The sequence below is a fragment of the Lagenorhynchus albirostris genome, chromosome 16 (assembly GCF_949774975.1).
Source record: "Lagenorhynchus albirostris chromosome 16, mLagAlb1.1, whole genome shotgun sequence".
Lineage (NCBI taxonomy): Eukaryota > Metazoa > Chordata > Mammalia > Artiodactyla > Delphinidae > Lagenorhynchus > Lagenorhynchus albirostris.
In genome coordinates, this window is record NC_083110.1 from 26,007,476 (window position 1) to 26,027,531 (window position 20,056).

General features: G+C 36.7%; 1 protein-coding gene across 9 annotated transcripts in view; it reads left to right on the forward strand.

Moving 5' to 3' along the window:
• ADK (adenosine kinase) overlaps positions 1 to 20,056 on the forward strand; it is a 484,687-nt gene that overhangs the window by 51,604 nt on the left and 413,027 nt on the right. For 7 of the 9 annotated variants that reach the window (XM_060126259.1, XM_060126254.1, XM_060126257.1 and 4 more), the window contains one exon: positions 17,243 to 17,296. The exons of the other annotated variants lie outside the window; for them this stretch is intronic. In XM_060126259.1, coding sequence (XP_059982242.1) covers positions 17,243 to 17,296 — 54 coding nt within the window. The remainder of the gene's footprint in view (positions 1 to 17,242; positions 17,297 to 20,056) is intronic. 9 annotated transcript variants of the gene reach the window in all.

Sequence of the window (20,056 nt, forward strand, 5' to 3'; positions counted from 1 at the left end):
AGGCCGCTTGTGAGGCTTACAAGTGGGCAGATGAGAAGGTGCTGCGCCCCAAGAACTTAGTGGGCTACAGTTTTATAATCAAAGGAAAAGTGGGAGGGGGAGAAGACCACCTTCTTCCTCATTCTTGAGTAGACATCACACTTCCATCATCAGTTCCTCCTCTGTGTTGGGCAGGGGAGTTTTCTTGTCCCTACGTGGTCAAACCGGGACTGTCATGGCACTATGGAAAAATTATTCCATGTCTCAGTACAATGAGGGTCTTTCACTTTGAAGTGTCACGTTTTTATAAATTATTGTTTTTTATGTGTACAGAGAGCATGTCCAAGGGGTCATTAACTTACTGAGCTCACTGGGCAGGATGTGGGTCTCATGCCACCATTGTTTTATTGTTTGGGGGCATATCTCATACTTCTGTTGCATGGTTTTGTTGCTAAGCAAGCCAGCTTGGTTTTGTGGTTAAGCAAACCTGCTTTCTTGAGTGATCAATAACTTATAGGGGTGTCCCATACTTTTTTTTTTTAACTTACAATCCTCTGGTAGGATTAACTTATTTAATTACCTACTTCGTCCCTTTACTCTGTGCCTATCAGGTTGGGCTTGTTGACTGATGGGACTTTATTGTGGCTTGGTTATGCTAAAAACCTATTTTGGGGGGCTGGGGTGTGACCCTTAATGTTAGTATCTGAAAGTCTAAAGAGTCTGTTCAGTTTCTTTACAGAAAAGTCTTCCATTTTCCTTTCTGAAGGTTTAAGCTTGGCTGCTTTATTCTGAGTTGGCCAGGGAAAGGGGGCTAGAGATACCATAATTAAGTAGGCAGTTTCACCTGTCTCTCCCTATTCCCCCTGGTTTGCCTGTTGTTCCTTAGTTCTGAGATACTTCTCTTTGGTTTCTTGAGGGAATAAACCTCTAATTTATCTCTAATTTATTTTAGGAATTGTAAGTTGTGATGGTGAGATGGTAGTCCATTCCCTTACTTGTAGCTCCAGGCCTTATCTGTAACCTCTGAGATTTAGGGTTTCTGCAGGTGGACTAAGCTTGCTTATCATAAGTAGTCTCTTTCAATTGCAAATGAGATTTTAGTTTCTTTAGTGCTGCTGAGTTCCTCATCTGCTTTCCTTTTTCTGAAAATTTGTGGAAACCTTTTGACCATTAATGCTTAATTACATTAGTATTCTTTTTTTTTAACATTAGTATTCTTTTTGCTCCTGTAGGTGTTTGCCTTTTTTTGTGCCTTTATTATCATTTTAACAGTCTTGGAAGGAAGAGTAGATAATCTTTCTGCCATACATAAGTGGAAGTCCAAGGGGTGTGAGTGTGTGTATTTCACTATTATTATATGTACTATAGCAGGAAATGTATAACCACGGACTCATAGGATTTTTGAGACAAATTGGAATTTGGAGATAATTTAGTCTTCTTTATTCATTTTACAACAGCGGAACAGGCTCAGCAAAGTTAGATGTTTTGCCCTTGATTACAGTTAGCATTGCAAGCCTGAGATGGAATCTGTATCTCCTGACCCTATTTGTTTCTTTTTCTACCATGCTACACTAATTACCTTTATTTTTTAAACAGATGATTAAATTATTAACAGTTTGAACCTATTGTACAAACTAAGAATTAATAACTATATGCCAGATTTTGGGGATTCAAAATGGGTAAGCCTGGTTTCTATGTCAGAGCAGTCTCTGGATAAATAAAAATGATTTTCTTACTTTCCTTTAGTTCATATCTTTTGTTGATTACTGGCTTCATCTTTTGTTTTAACTGTTTAACAATTTGTATATTTATGTGATGATCTTAACTTATGATTTGCCAAACAAGCAGTGTTTTGAATAAAAGAGAGGGTTTTTTCCCTTTAATTTACAATTTCCTTTGACTTTCTTGACTCACGTTACTCTCTTCTGCTTTCTAATTTCTTACTTGAGAGGAAGCTCAATATATATATATTTTTGTACTAGGTTTACAATTTAGTATAAGCGTTGCATGCAGTGTTTATAAACATTGCTGGGGAGAGAGGCAATTAAGGAAAGTATCTTACTAAATCTTTTCTATATACAGTAAGCTCTTGGTGCAAAGGAACTGCACTATGCTTTTTTCTTACATGACCCTTGGCATGGTGCTGGATACATGTTAGGCACTTGGTGAATAGCGTTTGGCTGAAAAACATTTTTTTATGAAAGGCTTTTTTTGAAGTGGAGTTTTAAGTGTTCAATGTTAAAAGTTAATGAGAGGGCTTCCCTGGTGGCGCAGTGGTTGAGAGTCCGCCTGCCGATGCAGGGGACACGGACGGGTTCGTGCCCCGGTCTGGGAAGTCAGCCATGGCCGCTGAGCCTGCGCGTCCGGAGCCTGTGCTCCGCAACGGGAGAGGCCACAACAGTGAGAGGCCCGCGTACCGCAAAAAAAAAAAAAAAAAAAAAAGTTAATGAGAGAATTGATATTTTCTTCACATACATTTTTGTGAAGATATATTTTTCACATGCTATGTTTGTCAAGCTTTTCAGAGCAGTTTTTTAAAGAACAAGAACCATCATATTCTAATGGTCTTTGCACACTGGACTGGTATACAACAAAGGGTTGAATCTAAAGAAGGGCCATGGAGAATCCATCTGAAAAACTTTCAAGAGTAAGGAGAAAAAACAAGAGTATAATAATTTTTAACAATTATTATCTGACAATAAAGCATTATTCAACATGTATTAGGTACGTTTTTATATGGTATTAGTTTAGTCCTCATGACAACTTTATAAGGTAGTTATCCTCGTAAAGAATAACAGAGCTTAAGTCATTTGTTCATGACCAAAAAGTGTATCAGTCATTGTGCAGTAATTTGAAATACATGCTTGTTTTAATTGTAAAACCTGTATTGTTTATTTTCTACTATCTTACTATGGAAGTATTAATTTGAAAGTGAAAAACTCAATTATATATCCAGATTTTTTTAGTGTAAATTAAGTAGATACATAAAGGCTCATAAACTTAATGAAATTGTATTTTCCTTTTAGTATAGATATAGTGTAGATGAGAAAAATGTGTGTAGTTTGCTCCAAAAATTGTTAACATTTACTTTTAATTAGTGCATCAGAGTAGATTAATAATTTCTTTGTGAGAGATTGAAAGACTCAACAATTCTCTTTTTGACTGAACTTTCAAAACAGTGCACTTCTTATGTTGGGAGGATGGTATGTTGTCTACAATTGACCTGTTTCCAGAATAGAGCAAGCATTGCCATGATTCAGAAATATCAACTAGATAATTATTTGATATTCAAAAATTAAATTTCTTCTAGAGTATCCTAGTCTTTATTTGAAGATTGTAAAGCTGGTTTTTCCCTTGAATAAGAAAAAATTAGGATCTGAGAAAAGCAGAATTAAGTTAGTTTGGGTGTATCCAATTTGCCAAAATATTACAACTGAAAATAAGTAGGACACGTGTGGTAGGAAGTAGGCTATTGAGAATAATCTTTTCCAGCATATTGAAGAGACACAGTGGGTGTGAGGGGAGGAGGAAATATGGAACATATAAATACTTCCAGATGAGTATTGGTGTAATTATGGGGAATAAAGGAAAGGAATGTATTAATAGGGATGGAAAACAAATATGTAAGACAGATTTGCCTTAATTTTTCCTGACACCATATAAATACCACAGAAGTAAGAGGAATGAGAGAATTAATGAAATGGTAATCGGGAAATAAAAGTCATCATTAGAAATAAAAATACTCAGTTTTAAGAAGGGAAGCTAGAGTAGTTCAGGAAATGTGTTTCTCTCACAGACATAAATCCTTAATAATATAATGATATGAACCTTAGGTAAATCTTGATTAATGTAAGCATACATGAAAGATACTACTTAATGTTTACTCCAAAAATACTCAAAGTAAAGTTGATCATAAATTTCAATGCTGATTATTCAATGCCAAAAATTTACAGATGAATTATTTGTATAAGTTAAGATGAATTACTTTGATAAATGATGTATATTAGGTGTGAAGGTGAAACAATATTTGGAGTGTCAAGTGAGACTCCTTATATACAGTTAAAAGCTATCATTGTTTTGTTTAAAACTAATTGTGAGATGCTCTGACACTTTTGTAGTTGTCTCTGTATAGCTATTCTGCAGTATTTTCTTCTACAAGTTATAACATTATGCTTTGTGTATTTAGGTCCTTAATTGATCCTGAATTGATTTTTGTATATGACGTGAGGTAGGGATCCAGTTTTTTTTGTTTTTTGCACCAAAATATTTTATTATTTTACAGATGTAAAGAGGAGAACTCTTTGATTCTATTTTTAAAATAAAGCAAATAATTGCTGGTCACAATAATCCTGAATACTCCTCAACTTACAACACCTTTTTGTTTGGGACTGAATAATAATGTTTCAAGATTCAGTAAAATTATTTGTCTGCATATAAACTAAACTTCTAATGTTGGTCATAACAGGAGTTTGCTACACTCAGAACATGTAGAAAAAAGAAGAGAGAATGAAAAACATGTTACAAAATTTGTCTCTGTTAACATTTGCAGAGAAAAACGAGAACAGACAGAGATTTAGAGAGAGAGAGAGAGAGAGAGAGAGAGAGAGAGAGAGAGAAGGAGAGAGGAACCATAATATGAATTACCATCCTCCCACCATCAAAATCTTCAAGGTGATAGGCAAATAAAGACAAACTTAGGACCAGAACTCGCAACAGGATAGACATGTATGTGTATTGGGATCCAGTTTTTAAAAAGGTTTTCCTTTTAGGGAATCAGCTATTATATTACTATATTGTGAATAGGCCAACTTCTACCCACTGATCTGCAATGACAATTTTTATTTATCTATAGTTTGGTCTCTGGCTTCTTAACTTTTTTTTTTTTCCCTTCTAGTCTGTCTGTCCTTGAACTAATATAGCCCTATTTTTATTTTGTTACTAAAGCTTTACACTAAGTCTTGATGTCTGATGGGCAAGTCCCTACACTTCGTTTTTATTCAGGAATTTTCTTAGCTGTTCTTGGCTCTTTTCTTTTGTCCACAGATTTTAGAATAGCTTGTCAGGTTCTACAAAAATTGTTTCTGGGATTTTGTTTGGAATTACATTACCTTTATAGATGAATTTGGGAAAAATGAGATCTTTAACATATGAGTTTTTCTATCTATACATGTATTTCTCCATTTAGTTTATGTATTCTTTTATATATTTCAATAACACATAGGCTCTAAGTACATTAGATACAGGGTTGCAAAATGAATAGTTTTGATTTTTTTAGACTTACATATCTTATGGAGTGGTCATTGCTAAATTTGTTAGCTTCAAAAATTATAAAAATAAATGATTCTTGGAAAAAATTCAAACCATGTAGAAGAGATTAAAAGTAAAAATGAAATCTGGGGTAACTTACTGTCTCTGCAGCAGCAGTCCACTAGTACTTTCTGCAATGCTGGAAATGTTGTATATCTGTGTTTTCCAATATGGTAACCAGTAGTCACATTTAGCTTTGAATGTTTGAAGTGTGGTTAGTGCAACTGATGTGTTTTTTTTTTTTGGGCTGTGCCGCAAGGCCTGTGGGATCTTAGTTCCCCGACCAGGTATCAAACCCGTGCCCCCTGCAGTGGAAGCACAGAGTCATAACCACTGGACCGCCAGGGAAGTCTGACCACTGATGTATTGAATTTTAAAATTTTATTTTATTTTAATTAATTTAAATTCAAATAGTAATGTGATTAGTGGTTATAATATTAGACACTGTAGCTTAGGTCTTATTGCAAAATTTAGTTTTCTTCATAAGTGTACATTTTTGTTAGGTTTATTCTAGGTATTTTTAAAATATAGTTGTTGCTATTGTGAGTAGAATTTTTTTTCAACAACTTTTTAAGATTGTTCGTGGTATTTGGAAAGGCTACTGAATTTTGAATATTTCCTTTAGCTTAGTTACCTTTGCCCTTCTTTAAAAGAAAGATGATCTTCGGCTATTTTGATTTTTGTTTAATGAATTCCAGATTCTTAGAATTTGAAATAAACTGGTATTGAAATTTGAATTTGAAATAAACTCTGAATCTTTATATTATTTCATATTAAGTAATTGGTTTTGAGTTGTTCTGGAGCTTCTTCAAATAAGACCTAAATTATGGACGCTAAATGAACATAGACTCATTTATAAAGATTTCATTTTGCCCCAGATATTGTAAGACGGTATTCCTCGTGGCTTCTCTGATTTTCAGACCTGATTTTTTTTTTTTAAACAACCTTGGTCTGTCTGTCTTTTTTCTTTTTTAATATTTATTTATTTATTTGGCTGCACTGGGTCATTAGTTGCGGCATATGGGATCTTTAGTGGAAACATGTGGGATCTAGTTCCCAAACCAGGGATCGAACGCAGGCCCTCTGCATTGGGAGCACAGAGTCTTAGCCACTGGACCACCAGGGAAGTACCTCCAGACCTGACTTTGGAGGAAATATTGAGGAAAATGGTATTCTTAAGGCTTACCTAAGCATGGATTCATTTTTAACAGTTCATTTGAGCTCAGTATACATTTTTTGGAGCACCTGCTTTGTGTTCAGCATTTTGCCAAATACTGGGACTACAGTGTTAAATAAGTTTCTTGCCTTTAAGCAGCTAGTAGTGTAATTGAGGAGACAAATGTAGAAAGAAATTGATTCATATACTGTGGCATTATAGAATACAGGTTAAGATTGTGCTCTGGAGTGACTTGTAGTTGTGTGACTTTGGTTATATTTCTTAATCTGTGGAAGCTCAGTTTCCTTGTGAATAAAATAGGAATATTATAGTAGGAATATTAAAATAGGAGTATTATAATGTGAGGATTGAATGAGATAATTTATGTATTTGCCATGTGCTAGCTAATATTATTGGCTACTAGACAGCTTGGAATGTCTCACATCTCTGTTACAGACAGTGGAGACAACTTGAGGGGGGTTAATAAGCAGGCGGATGACATGGTCAGATTCACGTTTAGAATGCTGTAAATCACTGTGTCTGCAGTAGGTCAGAGAATTTGAGGAAATAAATTAGAGGAGGCTGTAGTGATAGACGTGTTGAGAGATGGTGACCTAATCATTACAGTTAGGAGAGAATGGTCGGGAGAAAGTTCAATAATACTTCAGTGTTATAAAGGTAAGACTTGATGATTGATTTAATGAAAAGGGCAAAGGAGTCAGGGATGACATTCCAATGTTTAGTTTTGGTAAATGACTAGATGTTGTTATTTATAACTGAGTTAGGGAGTATGGGAGGGGGAGGACATGTTAGAGGGGATGGAGAGATTGAGTTGTTTTGTTCATGCATGAGATGAATGTGTGATATCTAGGTGGGCATATTTAGGAGAGAGTTTGATTTATGTTTCTGGTGGGTAGAGGATTCATGGTGGGAGAGACATGTAATAAACATTATATTTAATTGTAATTTGACATAATGCCATTCAATAAATGTTAGCTATTTTTACCATTATCATCATCATCATTATCACCACCACTGCTGCCACCATTATTAAATAGGTAGTGTTTAAAGCAACCAATAGATAAGCCTTTCTAGAGGAAGGGCATAAAGTAAAAGGAGAAGTGGGGTGGAAGATAGAACATTTAATGGATGGGTAGATGAAGAAGTATGGTAGGAGATGGAGAAGAAATGGTGAGCTTGTAGCAGGAGAACTAAGATAAGGTCTCACAAAGAATAGTGACTTTGTTATGACAGAGTGGTTAATAATATCAGATGTAACAGATTGGTAACATAAAGCCTACAGGAGTCCACTGGACTTGACAATAGGATGTCAGTGGTGACCTCAGCTAAGTAAATCACAGTGGAGTGACATGTAGGGACAGAATCCAGACTAAAATATACTTAGAAATATATAGGAAGTGTGATACAACGTGGGCTAGTTTTGTTCATGTGGCCCAAGAGCCAAGTGGTGACATCTTACAAGTACCAAATTTAAAAAATTTCCTTTAATGAAAATATGTGGCTGGTTGTTATGAATAATTATCAATGATTTTTTTAAAATACAAAGAGTATAGTTCTATGTGTTTAGGTTTAAATCTAGCTTAATTATTATTTCCTCCAGCTTTCTCTAATTGAGTTTTAATCCTCATCTAGTTGTTTTTTTTTTTTTTGCGGTACGCGGTCCTCTCACTGTTGTGATCTCTCCCGTTGCGGAGCACAGGCTCCAGACGCGCAGGCTCAGCGGCCATGGCTCATGGGCCTAGCCACTCCGCGGCATGTGGGATCTTCCCGGACTGGGGCACGAACCCATGTCCCCCGCATCGGCAGGTGGACTCTCAACCACTGCGCCACCAGGGAAGCCCCCTCATCTAGTTTTTTAATGAGAAGTTAAAATATTATTTTCATAAACCTTGTAACTTATTGCTGTTATTTGCATTCAAACCCCATGGTTTACTCTCTTAAAAAAATTAATTAGTTAATTAATTTTTGACTGCCTTGGGTCTTTGTTGCTGCCCGAGGGCGTTCTTTAGTTGCGGTGAGCGGGGTTTACTCTTCATTGCGCGGGCTTCTCATTGCGGTGGCGTCTCTTGTCGCGGAGCATGGGCTCTAGGTGCACAGGCTTCAGTAATTGTGGCTCGCAGGCTCTAGAGCACAGGCTCAGTAGTTGTGGCACACTGGCCTAGTTGCTCCGCGGCATGTGGGATCTTTCCAGACCAGGGCTTGAACCCACGTCCCCTGCATTGGCAGGCGGATTCTTAACCAGTGTGCCATGAGGGAAGCCCACCATGGTTTACTCTTAATCTGTTTCTTTATAAGCCTCTTAAATTTCAGCTTTAGTGAAAGCTGAAAGATTAGTGGATTAACACTTTTGATCTCCTTTTTCTTCCTTTCTGTTTTTTTTGTATTTTTTTAAATTGAAGTATAGTTGATTTATAATGTTGTGTTAATTACTGTTGTACAGTAAAGTGATTCAGTTATACATATATATACCTTCCTTTTTTAATATTCTTTTCCATTATGGTTTATCGCAGGATATTGAATATAGTTCTCTGTGCTTTCTAATATGTTTTTTTTTTTTTTTTAATTTGCTTTTTTTTTGGCTGCATCGCGCATCTTGCAGGATCTTAGTTCCCTGACCACGGATTGAACCTGGCCCCCGGGCAGTGAAAGCACAGAGTCCTAACCACTGGACTGCCAGGGAATTCCCTCTAATATGTTTTTATAAAAAAATATTTATTTATTTTGGCTGCACTGGGTCTTAGTTGCACCATGCGGGATCTTCGTTGCGGCATGTGGGATCTTTAGTTGTGGCATGTGAACTTCTTAGTTGCACCATGCAACCTCTTAGTTGTAGCATGCATGCAGGATCTAGTTCAGGAATCAGACCAGGGCCCCTGCATTGGGAGTGTGGAGTCTTACCCACTGGACCACCAGGGAAGTCCCTCTAATATGTTTGAATCAACTTTTATTTTACAATTGCAAGAGCCATTTAAACATGTTACGTTGTTTAAAATCTCACTATATCCACACTATCTGTATGATTGATTCTGTCAACTTTATAAAACTTAACAGGAACCATTAGGGTTCTTTGGTTTATATGGTAATATTTGTAGATTTCTAGAATTTTACTCATTTAATTCTCACAGGGCAATCTTAGTTGCAAGTATTTATGGAATATTTTATTATCATCCTGCTATATAGCAAGTCTTAGCTTGACATTACTATCTGTGACATTGGTAGGGCATTTCGTTTATGACTGGGCTGTTCTGGACTTCACAGTCTCTTCAAGGACCTTTCTGAGCCTGAAATTCTAAGTTATGCTAATCTTCAGGGAAAGAACACATCTGAATAAATAGTGTCTGTTTCAGTTTCTTACAAAAGGCCCAAACTTTGTTTTATTACTGTTAGTTGTACACTACTGTTGTTCTGGCGTATCTCAATAGTTATCTATAATGTATTAATACATTTTATTTATGTGTTCTGATACTTAATTATAAACCTAAATAGTAATACCATTTTCCCATTGCCCATGGTAGGAATGCCATTATTGGATTTTATTCTTTCTTTGCTTCAAGAGTGTCTTCCTTAAATAGCTCAGACAGGATTGAGGGAAGTATTTCTCCTCCTTCTCCTCTCCCCTCCTCCTGTGTCCCTTCTACCCCTCCTTCTCCCTCCCTTCCCACTTCCCTTCTTCCTACTTACTTGTCACCTGTTGCTGTCAATATTTATATAATAAAGTATTTAAATTAAATTTATTTAAATTTTTTTGTACAAGAAAAGTTTTCATGTAATCTTTGGAGGCTTACAAGTTCATTGGTTGAAAAGTTTAAGTGGAAACTGTATCCGGATGAGTATCATAACCACTAAAGTGTTCTAAAGTGTTGTATGTAATTGTTTTTAATATAGTTTTTCTAATTTCAAAATAATATCCTTATTATGTACATTTTAAAAACACAAAGAAAAAAATAAAAATCATATGCAATGATATATAATATTTTGATATATATGTTTCCAATTCTTTTTGGGAGTATATTGCAAGCTTTTTCTTTTTTTTTAAAAAAAAGTATTCATTCATTCATTTATTCATTCATTCTGGCCGCGCTGGGTCTTAGTTGTGGCATGCGGGATTTTTTTTTTTATAAATTTGTTTATTTTATTTACTTATTTTTGGCTGCGTTGGGTCTTCGTTGCTGCTCATGGGCTTTCTCTAGTTTCAGTGAGTGGAGGCTACTCTTCATCGGTGCGCGGGCTTCTCATTGCAGTGGCTTCTCTTGCTGCGGAGCGCGGGCTTCAGTAGCTGTGGCACGCAGGCTCAGTAGTTGTGACGCACAGGCTTAGTTGCTCTGTGGCATGTGGGATCTTCCCGGACCAGGAATTGAGCCCGTGTCCCCTGCATTGGCAGGTGGATTCTTAACCACTGTGCCACCAGGGAAGTTCCAGGATTTTTTTTTTTTTTCATTTGTGGCATGCGGACTTCTTACTTGCGGCATGCAAACTCTTAGTTGCAGCATGTGCGCAGGATCTAGTTTCCCGACCAGGGATCAAACCTGGGCCCCCTGCCCTGGGAGCACGGAGACTTACCCACTGGACCACTAGGGAAATCCCTCTCCTTTTTTTTAAAAAAAACAATATTGAACCATTTCCCCATGGTTGAACTGTAATTTACTGATGCAGTTGGGTACGTTTTGGATGGTGTAATAGTTTACAGTTTTACTTTTCCATAAATTATGCTCTAGTTGACATCCTTGTATACAACTGTCTGATGTTTCCTTAATGGAAATTTGTAGTTGTGCAGTTGTTTCAAAACAAGTGAAATACTTTAACAACTCCCCCCCCCCCACCAATCTACTTTTGAGCTAATTTAATTATTCATTTGGTAGAGGTGGAGGCATTCCAAGAAAGGGGGGAGGGGTGAGCCTTTATATCTGTTAAATAATGTGCTGGGCCCTTTTCAAGTATTATCTTTTTTTTTGTTTTTTAAAAATTTGTTTATTTTATTTATCTTTGGCTGTGTTGGGTCTTTTTGCCCGGGGACTTTCTCTAGTTGTGGCGAGTGGGGGCTACTCTTCCTTGCGGTGCGTGGGCTTCTCATTGGAGTGGCTTCTCTTGTTGCGGAGCACAGGCTCTAGGGGTGCAGGCTTCAGTAGTTGTGGCACACGGGCTCATTAGTTGTGGCACATGGGCTTAGTTGCTCCACGGCATGTGGGATCTTCCCAGACCAGGGATCAAACCCGTGTTCCCTGCATTGGCAGGCAGATTCTTAACCACTGCACCGCCACCAGGGAAGCCCCCTGAAGTATTATCTTTTTTGATCCACATAGCAACCCTGTCACATAGGTAGTTTTATCCTCTTTAGAGAAATTAAATGGCTTGTCTACTTAATGGCAGAATCAGGACAATGACACAGGTCTTTGACTTTCAATCTAATGTAGTTTCATTGACTCAGAGGCTCTCTTTGTGGAGACTAGAGGCAGGGTAAAGAGGGCCCTTCCCTGTGCTCTCTCCTGCTTCCTCATTTTCTGCTGCTTGGTGTGTATTTCTTTTCCTTCTGGTAAATTCAGGTAGAAAAAAGGTTGAGAACTACCACTATATCATTTTGCTGTCTCTGGCTTTTTTAGGGACTATGTTCATGTTTGAATCAAGAAATGGATATAAAAGCAGAACATCTGTTTAATCATGTTTTTAGGAAACAAAACCCAACTAAAAAATAGTCTGTGCTTTGTATTATTCTGGAAAAGACGTAGTAGAAAGTTGAAGTATAGCGCTCTACTTTCTACTTCCTACTAAGTTGAATTTTCCTTTTGACGTTTATTAATTTAAAACTGAATACTCAGAGAATAAGTTAAATGTAATAGATTCAAAAGGCTATGTATCTTTTTTTTCTGCCAACAGCAGTTAGGTTGGCAGAACAGCATACATTAAATGAAAATAAGAACTACATATAATTATAGCCCCACATTTAAACAGACATTTAACAAACAAACATTAACATTAAATGTTTCAGTGAGAAATAGCTCCATTTCATTAGTAAGAATTATGGACCTGATGGTGTATTTACTTTTACATTTATAATTCTAATTTATATCTTGCCTACTTCCAAAATAAATTTGAGGCAGTCCTTTTAGTATATAACTGTGTCCTCAAACCTAGCAGTCTGGCTGATTCTGGGTAGTATATGTATAGGTCAGGTTCTTAAGAAGAAGGGTGCAAGAGTCAAGGAAGAGATAAGCAAGATAAAATTGATAAAAAGCAGCAAAGATGAAGAAATGTAAAGGTTATTGAGATCTGATGGAAAATTCCCTGGTTTGGGGCAGGGGAAAATCAGATCAGAGACAGAAATACTATGGGAAGACTGAACATTTTTTTTTTTTTTTTTTTTTTTTGCGGTACACGGGCCTCTCACTGTTGTGACCTCTCGCGTTGCGGAGCACAGGCTCTGGACGCGCAGGCTCAGCGGCCATGGCTCACGGGCCCAGCCGCTCCGCGGCATGTGGGATCTTCCCGGAGCGGGGCACGAACCCGTGTCCCCTGCATCGGCAGGCGGACTCTCAACCACTGCGCCACCAGGGAAGCCCAAGACTGAACATTTTGAAGTTTGGGGTTAGAGAACTAATTTGCCTGGAGGATAGTGCAAAATGGATCTTGCAAATTTATTGTTGAGTACCTGAAGATGTACTCTGTGAATCTGGCGAGTAGAATTTCCCTTTGGGTGATTTGATCACAATTAGGCTATCCTAGTCTGCTTCTTGCCTATACTATGGATCTTTTTTACGGGCCACCTTCACTATTCCCTTCAAATTCTTGTCCTCAGACTTTAAAAGGGAAGGTTGTTCATGGGGAAGGAGCAAAGAAGAGATGAAATAGGAGAGGAAGAGAAAGTTGGGCAACAGATAAAAGCTGTCCGTTTTTTGACTCTCTTATGAAGGAGACTTATTACTCCCTCTTTTCTTTATTATAATAAGCATGATACATTATACTTAACTTTATTGTAATATTTATCACACTATGAGCAGTTACTTTTATTCTGATTTGTCTACTGAATTGTGAGGTCCTTAAGGGCAAGAAATGTTTGTTCTTTCTCTTTTACTAACCAACTAGAGAAAGAAGAAAGGTAACATTGAGTTCCTATTTTATATGTACCAAGCACTTTGCTAAGACATAGATATCATCAAATCCACTGGTTGAAACTTTTTAGCTTCCATAAAATTTTTTTTTTTTTTTTTTTTTGCGGTACACGGGCCTCTCACTGTTGTGGCCTCTCCCGTTGCGGAGCACAGGCTCCAGACGCGCAGGCTCAGCGGCCATGGCTCACAGGCCCAGCCGCTCCGCGGCATGTGGGATCTTCCCAGACCGGGGCACGAACCCGTGTCGCCTGCATCGGCAGGCGGACTCTCAACCACTGCGCCACCAGGGAAGCCCCATAAAAATGTTTTGATGAACAAGTACTTCCTCACTCATTAAGTTAATATTTATGATTTTTATATTGTAATGTTAAATAAAACTGATAAATCACTCTTAGTGCATGCTAAATACCATTGTGGTTTGATATCCACCATGATTCATTTATAAAAAGACACAAACAGGCTCTTTTTAAACATTTAAAAAATTTATATTCCTTTCTCTGTTTAAATTCGTATCTCTATCACACTTTTCCCCACCAGATTTTATCCTTACGTGGTGTATTTTTATGCATGGATTATGTTTTGCATGTACTATACTATGCATACATTATGAAGGCAATATATTTTTATGCATGAAAGCCTTTCATGCATATTGATCACCCTATTGTATGTCTCTGCAACATATATATATGTGAAGTCAAGTTTAAAAGAAATTTCCTAGATTTTAAATTGTAATTAGCATATAGTTAGTAAAACAACATAAATGTATTAAAATGTTAAATCATTATTAAACAAGAAAATAAGTTATTGGAAATGCATGTTTGAATGAGATGGGTGAAGCTGATCTTCAATGTTTTTCAACTAATTCAACCTTTTGTAGATAAATAATACTCAATGCTGCAATAAGACAATGGTCAGCATCAATTTTATTTCCTCCTTTTTTCTTCAAGAGGTGTAAATCCTGAGCAATTTGTTTACATAATTAATTGAATGGTAATGCACAGTTTTGTTTCAGTAGTTGTCACCCAGTTATTTGAACTCTTCTGTCATCAAATGATTTATCATCAAAATTATTTTTGTTTATCTGTCAGCTGGTAATTTGATTAAGTCCTTCTTCAGTTTCGTTGAAAGCAAAGACTAGAAACCACCTGACTTGCCAGGATCATTAGAGTCATTAGAGACATGCAGTTCTGGGATGTATACCAAAAAAGGCTTTATTAAATCTTCTTAATATAATTATATTAGGTAGTAATTATATCTATTAGCGTTTTACTTATAGGCATTGTTCAGGAGCTATTGAGAAAAGCTAAATATTGTTAACTTCAGTATACCTATGTCAAAAGGATATTTTTTTGATAAGATGTTTTTATCAGATGACTTAAAGATGTTTTTTTTTTTTTGCCTTAAACATGTTTTAACCAAAGCCATTTATTCAGTTTAAAGCCATTGTCTGCCTTGGAACCTTGCTGGCAAAACTGTTCTTTCATTGTCAAAACAATCAGATTGACTTTCATGATCTAAGAAGTCTGACTTTATTTTTCAGTTCAAATAAATGATTTGATTTATGTTCCTGTGACAGCCATGTTTGATATTTAATCCTTGGTAGATAAATGGAAGGCAAGGAGACTTGTTTTAAAAGTGTGTTGCTTGGGACTTCCCTGGTGGCGCAGTGGTTGAGAGTCCCCCTGCCGATGCAGGGGACGTGGGTTCGTGCCCCGGTCCGGGAAGATCCCGCATGCTTCAGAGCAGCTGGGCCCGTGAGCCATGGCCACTGAGCCTGTGCGTCCGGAGCCTGTGCTCCGCAACGGGAGAGGCCACAACAGTGAGAGGCCCAAGTACCCTAAAAAAAAAAAAAAAGTGTGTTGCTTGGAAGAACTGTCTTTCTTGTTCTTTTTAGAAACTCTCTGAGCTTTGCTTCACAGAACTCTCCCTGAAAGGTAATGTAATCTTTGATGATGAACATAGGCTAGAAATGATGAACTTTTAAAATGAAAATTGTAACCAACTTCTGCCCCATTCTATAATATATCTGAAAATAGAACATCCTATCACAATTACTCATTTTTAATTTCTATCTTCATTCTTTACAGTAATTATAGAACAGGAAGCCCTGTAGTCAGTTTGTAGTAATTTAAGTTAAAGAAGGCTTTGCAGACAAAATATTATGAATCATTCCTTGTTTAATACTTCAGAGATTTTTCCCGCTGTGGAGCACAGGCTCCGGACGCGCAGGCTCAGCGGCCATGGCTCACAGGCCCAGCCGCTCCGCGGCACGTGGGATCTTCCCGGACCGGGGCACGAACCCGTGTCCCCTGCATCGGAAGGTGGACTCTCAACCACTGCGCCACCAGGGAAGCCCCTTCAGAGATTTTTATATCTAGGCAATGCAGTTTGGTTTCATTCAGGATGGACAAGAGGTATGCCATTCTTTTTATAAAGTGAGTAAAGACTTGTGGAAGGGGAGTCAAGTGAGGAGAATTTGGATGACCTCTCCGTTTAGACCTCTCTGATCCATTGTCAGGCAGATTAGTTTTAGGAAAGGAATGAATACAAGTGGAAATTGAAGACCTGTCCATTGTTGTTTATCTATTTCAGTGTACTCCTCAGAGAGTCTGTTTACCTTCAGTAGTATAAATATATGATATTGGAAGATCCCTGTTCTAATATTTATGGTAGCCTCTATTTTATAGCCAGGGAAACTTAGACTTAAAGAGGTGAAAGAATTGGCTGTGGTCATTAAGCTAGTAAATGGTTCAGTCAAGAACTCCAAAACTTACTTTTCCTCATATGTCTCACTACCTAGTACATAGTTTGGTACACATAGATGTTTGCTATGTATTTAATAAAAGAATAACTTCATATTGTTTTGTGAACTGTTAAATACTTAACATTTTAGTAGTCTCTTGAATTTTGAACTGCTGCGTGAAAGTAACAGATGATTCACTGCAGAAGAATATTGAAGATAACTCACATTTTTTTTTTTTTTTTTTTTTTTTTTTGCATTACGCGGGCCTCTCACTGTTGTGGCCTCTCCCGTTGCGGAGCACAGGCTCCGGACACGCAGGCCCAGCAGCCCATGGCTCACGGGCCCAGCCGCTCCGCGGCATGCAGGACCCTCCCAGACCGGGGCACGAACTCGTGTCCCCTGCATCGACAGGCGGACTCTCAACCACTGTGCCACCAGGGAAGCCCGATAACTCATATTTTTAAAGCATGATCAAGTTCATCTCCCTTTAGTTCTTGAGGTGGTGTCTGTGGAAGTGACTAATAGACCATCAAAGAACTAGGCACTTTGGGGGACTTCCCTGGTGGTGCAGTGGGTATCCGTGTTCCCAATGCAGGGGGCCTGGGTTTGATCCTTAGTCAGGGAACTAGATCCCACATGCATGCCTCAACTAAGAAGTCTGCATGCTGCAACTAAAAGATACTGCATGCTGCAACGAAGGTCCCACGTGCCTCAACTAAGACCCGGTGCATCCTAAATAAATAAATAAATACTAAAAAAAAAAAGAACTTAGGCAGTTTTAAATGTTTTATCAATTAAGATAGAGACCTGTTAACAGTGTAGTAGTGTTTATTTGATAGGGGTCAACTGGCTGTATGTTGATATCACAGTCAGATGTCCATGAGGCAAACGTATGTTTATATGACCAGTATATTTTTGTTTCTGTGTTAACAGGTATTCTCTTAAACTGAATGACCAAATCTTGGCTGAAGAGAAACACAAGGAACTGTAAGTGCATTAAACCCTAGGTTGTACATAATTTACTCTGTCTGTGGAGTAGATACATGTAAACAATCTGATTTTTAAAACTCTGTGTGGTATAAAATATAAAGATGTAATCAATATTATGACCTTAATCCTAGTAGGATTAGGATAATTTATACTACATAAGGTTAACACAGGAAATAATTGTTCCTATGCACACATTAGAATATGGAGTATTGTATCCCATCCTCTAGACTAAGGGCATATTCGGAAATAGGTCGTTTCATCTTCTTTCCCCAGATAAAATGTTAAATTGTCATTGTTAATTTTGGCTCTTGCTCAGTTGACTTCCACCCTTTGCTTAAGGTGGAGAAATATGATTTTGTTCGTTGTCTTATGAAAAAATAAATGCCTAACTCTGTTTAGCACAAGGTAAAACACTTTAAATATAAATAAAATTTTGTTCCTTTAAAAAATTTTAATGTTTGTAGGATCCTATCTTTCGGGTAGGTTAGGTGTATACATGATTCTGGGATATCTCTGTTGCTATTTTTCTGCCCTGTGGTAGTATCTAAAAAGATTACTACCTCACAGGAACTGTGAGGTTTTTAGTTAAAAATTACAGACTTGGGAGTTTTAAAAATTCATCTCAGGGACTTCCCTGGCGGTCCATTGGTTAAGACTTCGCCTTCCAACGCAGGGGGTGTGGGTTCGATCCTTGGTCAGGGAGCTAAGATCCCACATGCCTCAGGGCTAAAAAACGAAAACATAAAAAACAAAAGCAGTATTGTAACAAATTCATTAAGGACTTAAAAAAAAATGGTCCACGTCAAAAAAAAAAGTCTTAAAAAAAATTTAATCTCTTTTCAATATCATAGGTTTGTCCAAAGAGGGAAGCTAAAATAAAGTATATGCTTCTGTTTTCTAGTAGGCTACTTTTTTCCTCCATTGTGCAGTAAGAAATTTCTGATAATTGTAATTATTATTGAAACACCTAATGTCAAATAATAATGTAGAATTAAGTTTGAGGAATTTGAGGCTAACTACGTCACAGGTTGGACCTCACTTATTATTATTATTATTTTTTAATTGAAGTATAGTTGATTTACAGTGTTGTACGGACTGCGCTTATTATTGATGATAGTCAACGTTCTATCTATCCTTTTTATAAATACATGGGTGAATTTTACAAACTTCCTTGGGAGTTTCCTTAATGTTTGACACTCTCTTATGTTAAAGATATTTTAATATCTAACTCAAGTCCCTCATGGTTTAGTTTAAATGTAATCTTCATTTGTACTCAAGTTATGGAGAATAACTTTTTCTGTAGATTGAGTGCTTCAAGACTATTATTTTCTTCTCAAGGTTAAGTAATGATTTTTCTGAGTACTTTTTAAGGTTCTATTTACAAACACTGTCCTGAATGTTTTCCAAATTATTTTCTTTCTTCTGTCTTATAGAAGAGATTATAGTAAGTGTTAATCGTAAAATGGTAGGCTCAATATGTAAGAAAAGGATTTAAGAGTTCCTAGAGTTGATATATCCCATTGTTACATGCTAGCCTTTCATCAGTATTTTTATATTTGTTATGTCTTCATTTGATTATAATCTCCATCGTGGGTTCTTAAATTTATTGTTAAGGAATTTTATATAATTTCTTTCTTTACTGCCTAGTCAGTGAGGGTAGGTGATTGTAACTGTACCATTGGTTGGTTGCTTACTTATAGGTTTGGTAACAGAACTTTTTTGTTTTCGAAATTAGGTAGTCAACCTAGAGGTTCCTTTGGCCCTCGGAGACTATGACCAATATTAAAAATACCAGAAAACTGCAATAGTGTGAATATTTTCATATTATTTAATATGTAACACATATGAATGTGTTAATTCATTTATAGTTTCTTTAGCTGTCTGTGATATAGTTCACTCTCATGGATAGACTGATTTTTTTTCTTAGATTTTATTATGGAAAATTTTAAATGTATAGTATATAATTACCCATATATTCGCCACCTAGATTTTATCATTAACATTTTACTCTCTTTTTCACCTTATCCATTCTTTTGTCTATCCATTACTTCATCTGCTTTTTGAGTGCATTTCAAAAGTAAATTGCAGACATCAGTATGTTTCCCCATAAATATTTCAACATGCATACCATCACCTAGAATTCAATAGTTTAGAATTTTTTGCCTTTACCTGTAAATATTTTCATACAGTGAAATGCACAAATCTTAAGTGTACATTTGCTGAGTTTTGAAAAGTGCATAAATGTTCGTAACCCAGTTCTCTATCAAGAAATTCCCTTATGCCTCTTTGTAGTCACTCTCTGCTCCTACCCTCCAAGAGGTAAACCTTATTATGATTTTTTTTCTACTATAGATTAAGTTTTTCCTGTTCTGGAATTTCTTATTAATGGAATCATATGTATGTTATGTTTTATATAATACTTCTTTCACTCAGTATAATATTTTTTAGATTCTTTCATGTATTAGTTAATTTTTTTTATTGCTGATTAACATTCCATGATTTATCTGTTTTCTTATTGGTGGACGTCTAGGCTGTTTCCTTTCATTTGGATACTATGAATAAAGTTGCTGTTAATATTTTTGTATAAGTCTTTGTGAACATGTTTTTATTTCTCATGGATAATTACTCAGGAATAGATTTGCTGCTGAGTCACTAGGGTAATAGTATATTTGGTTCTATGAGGAACTACTAGATTTTCTTTTAAAGTGGTACCGTTTTACATTCCTACCAGCAATATATGAGAGTTCTAGTTGCTCT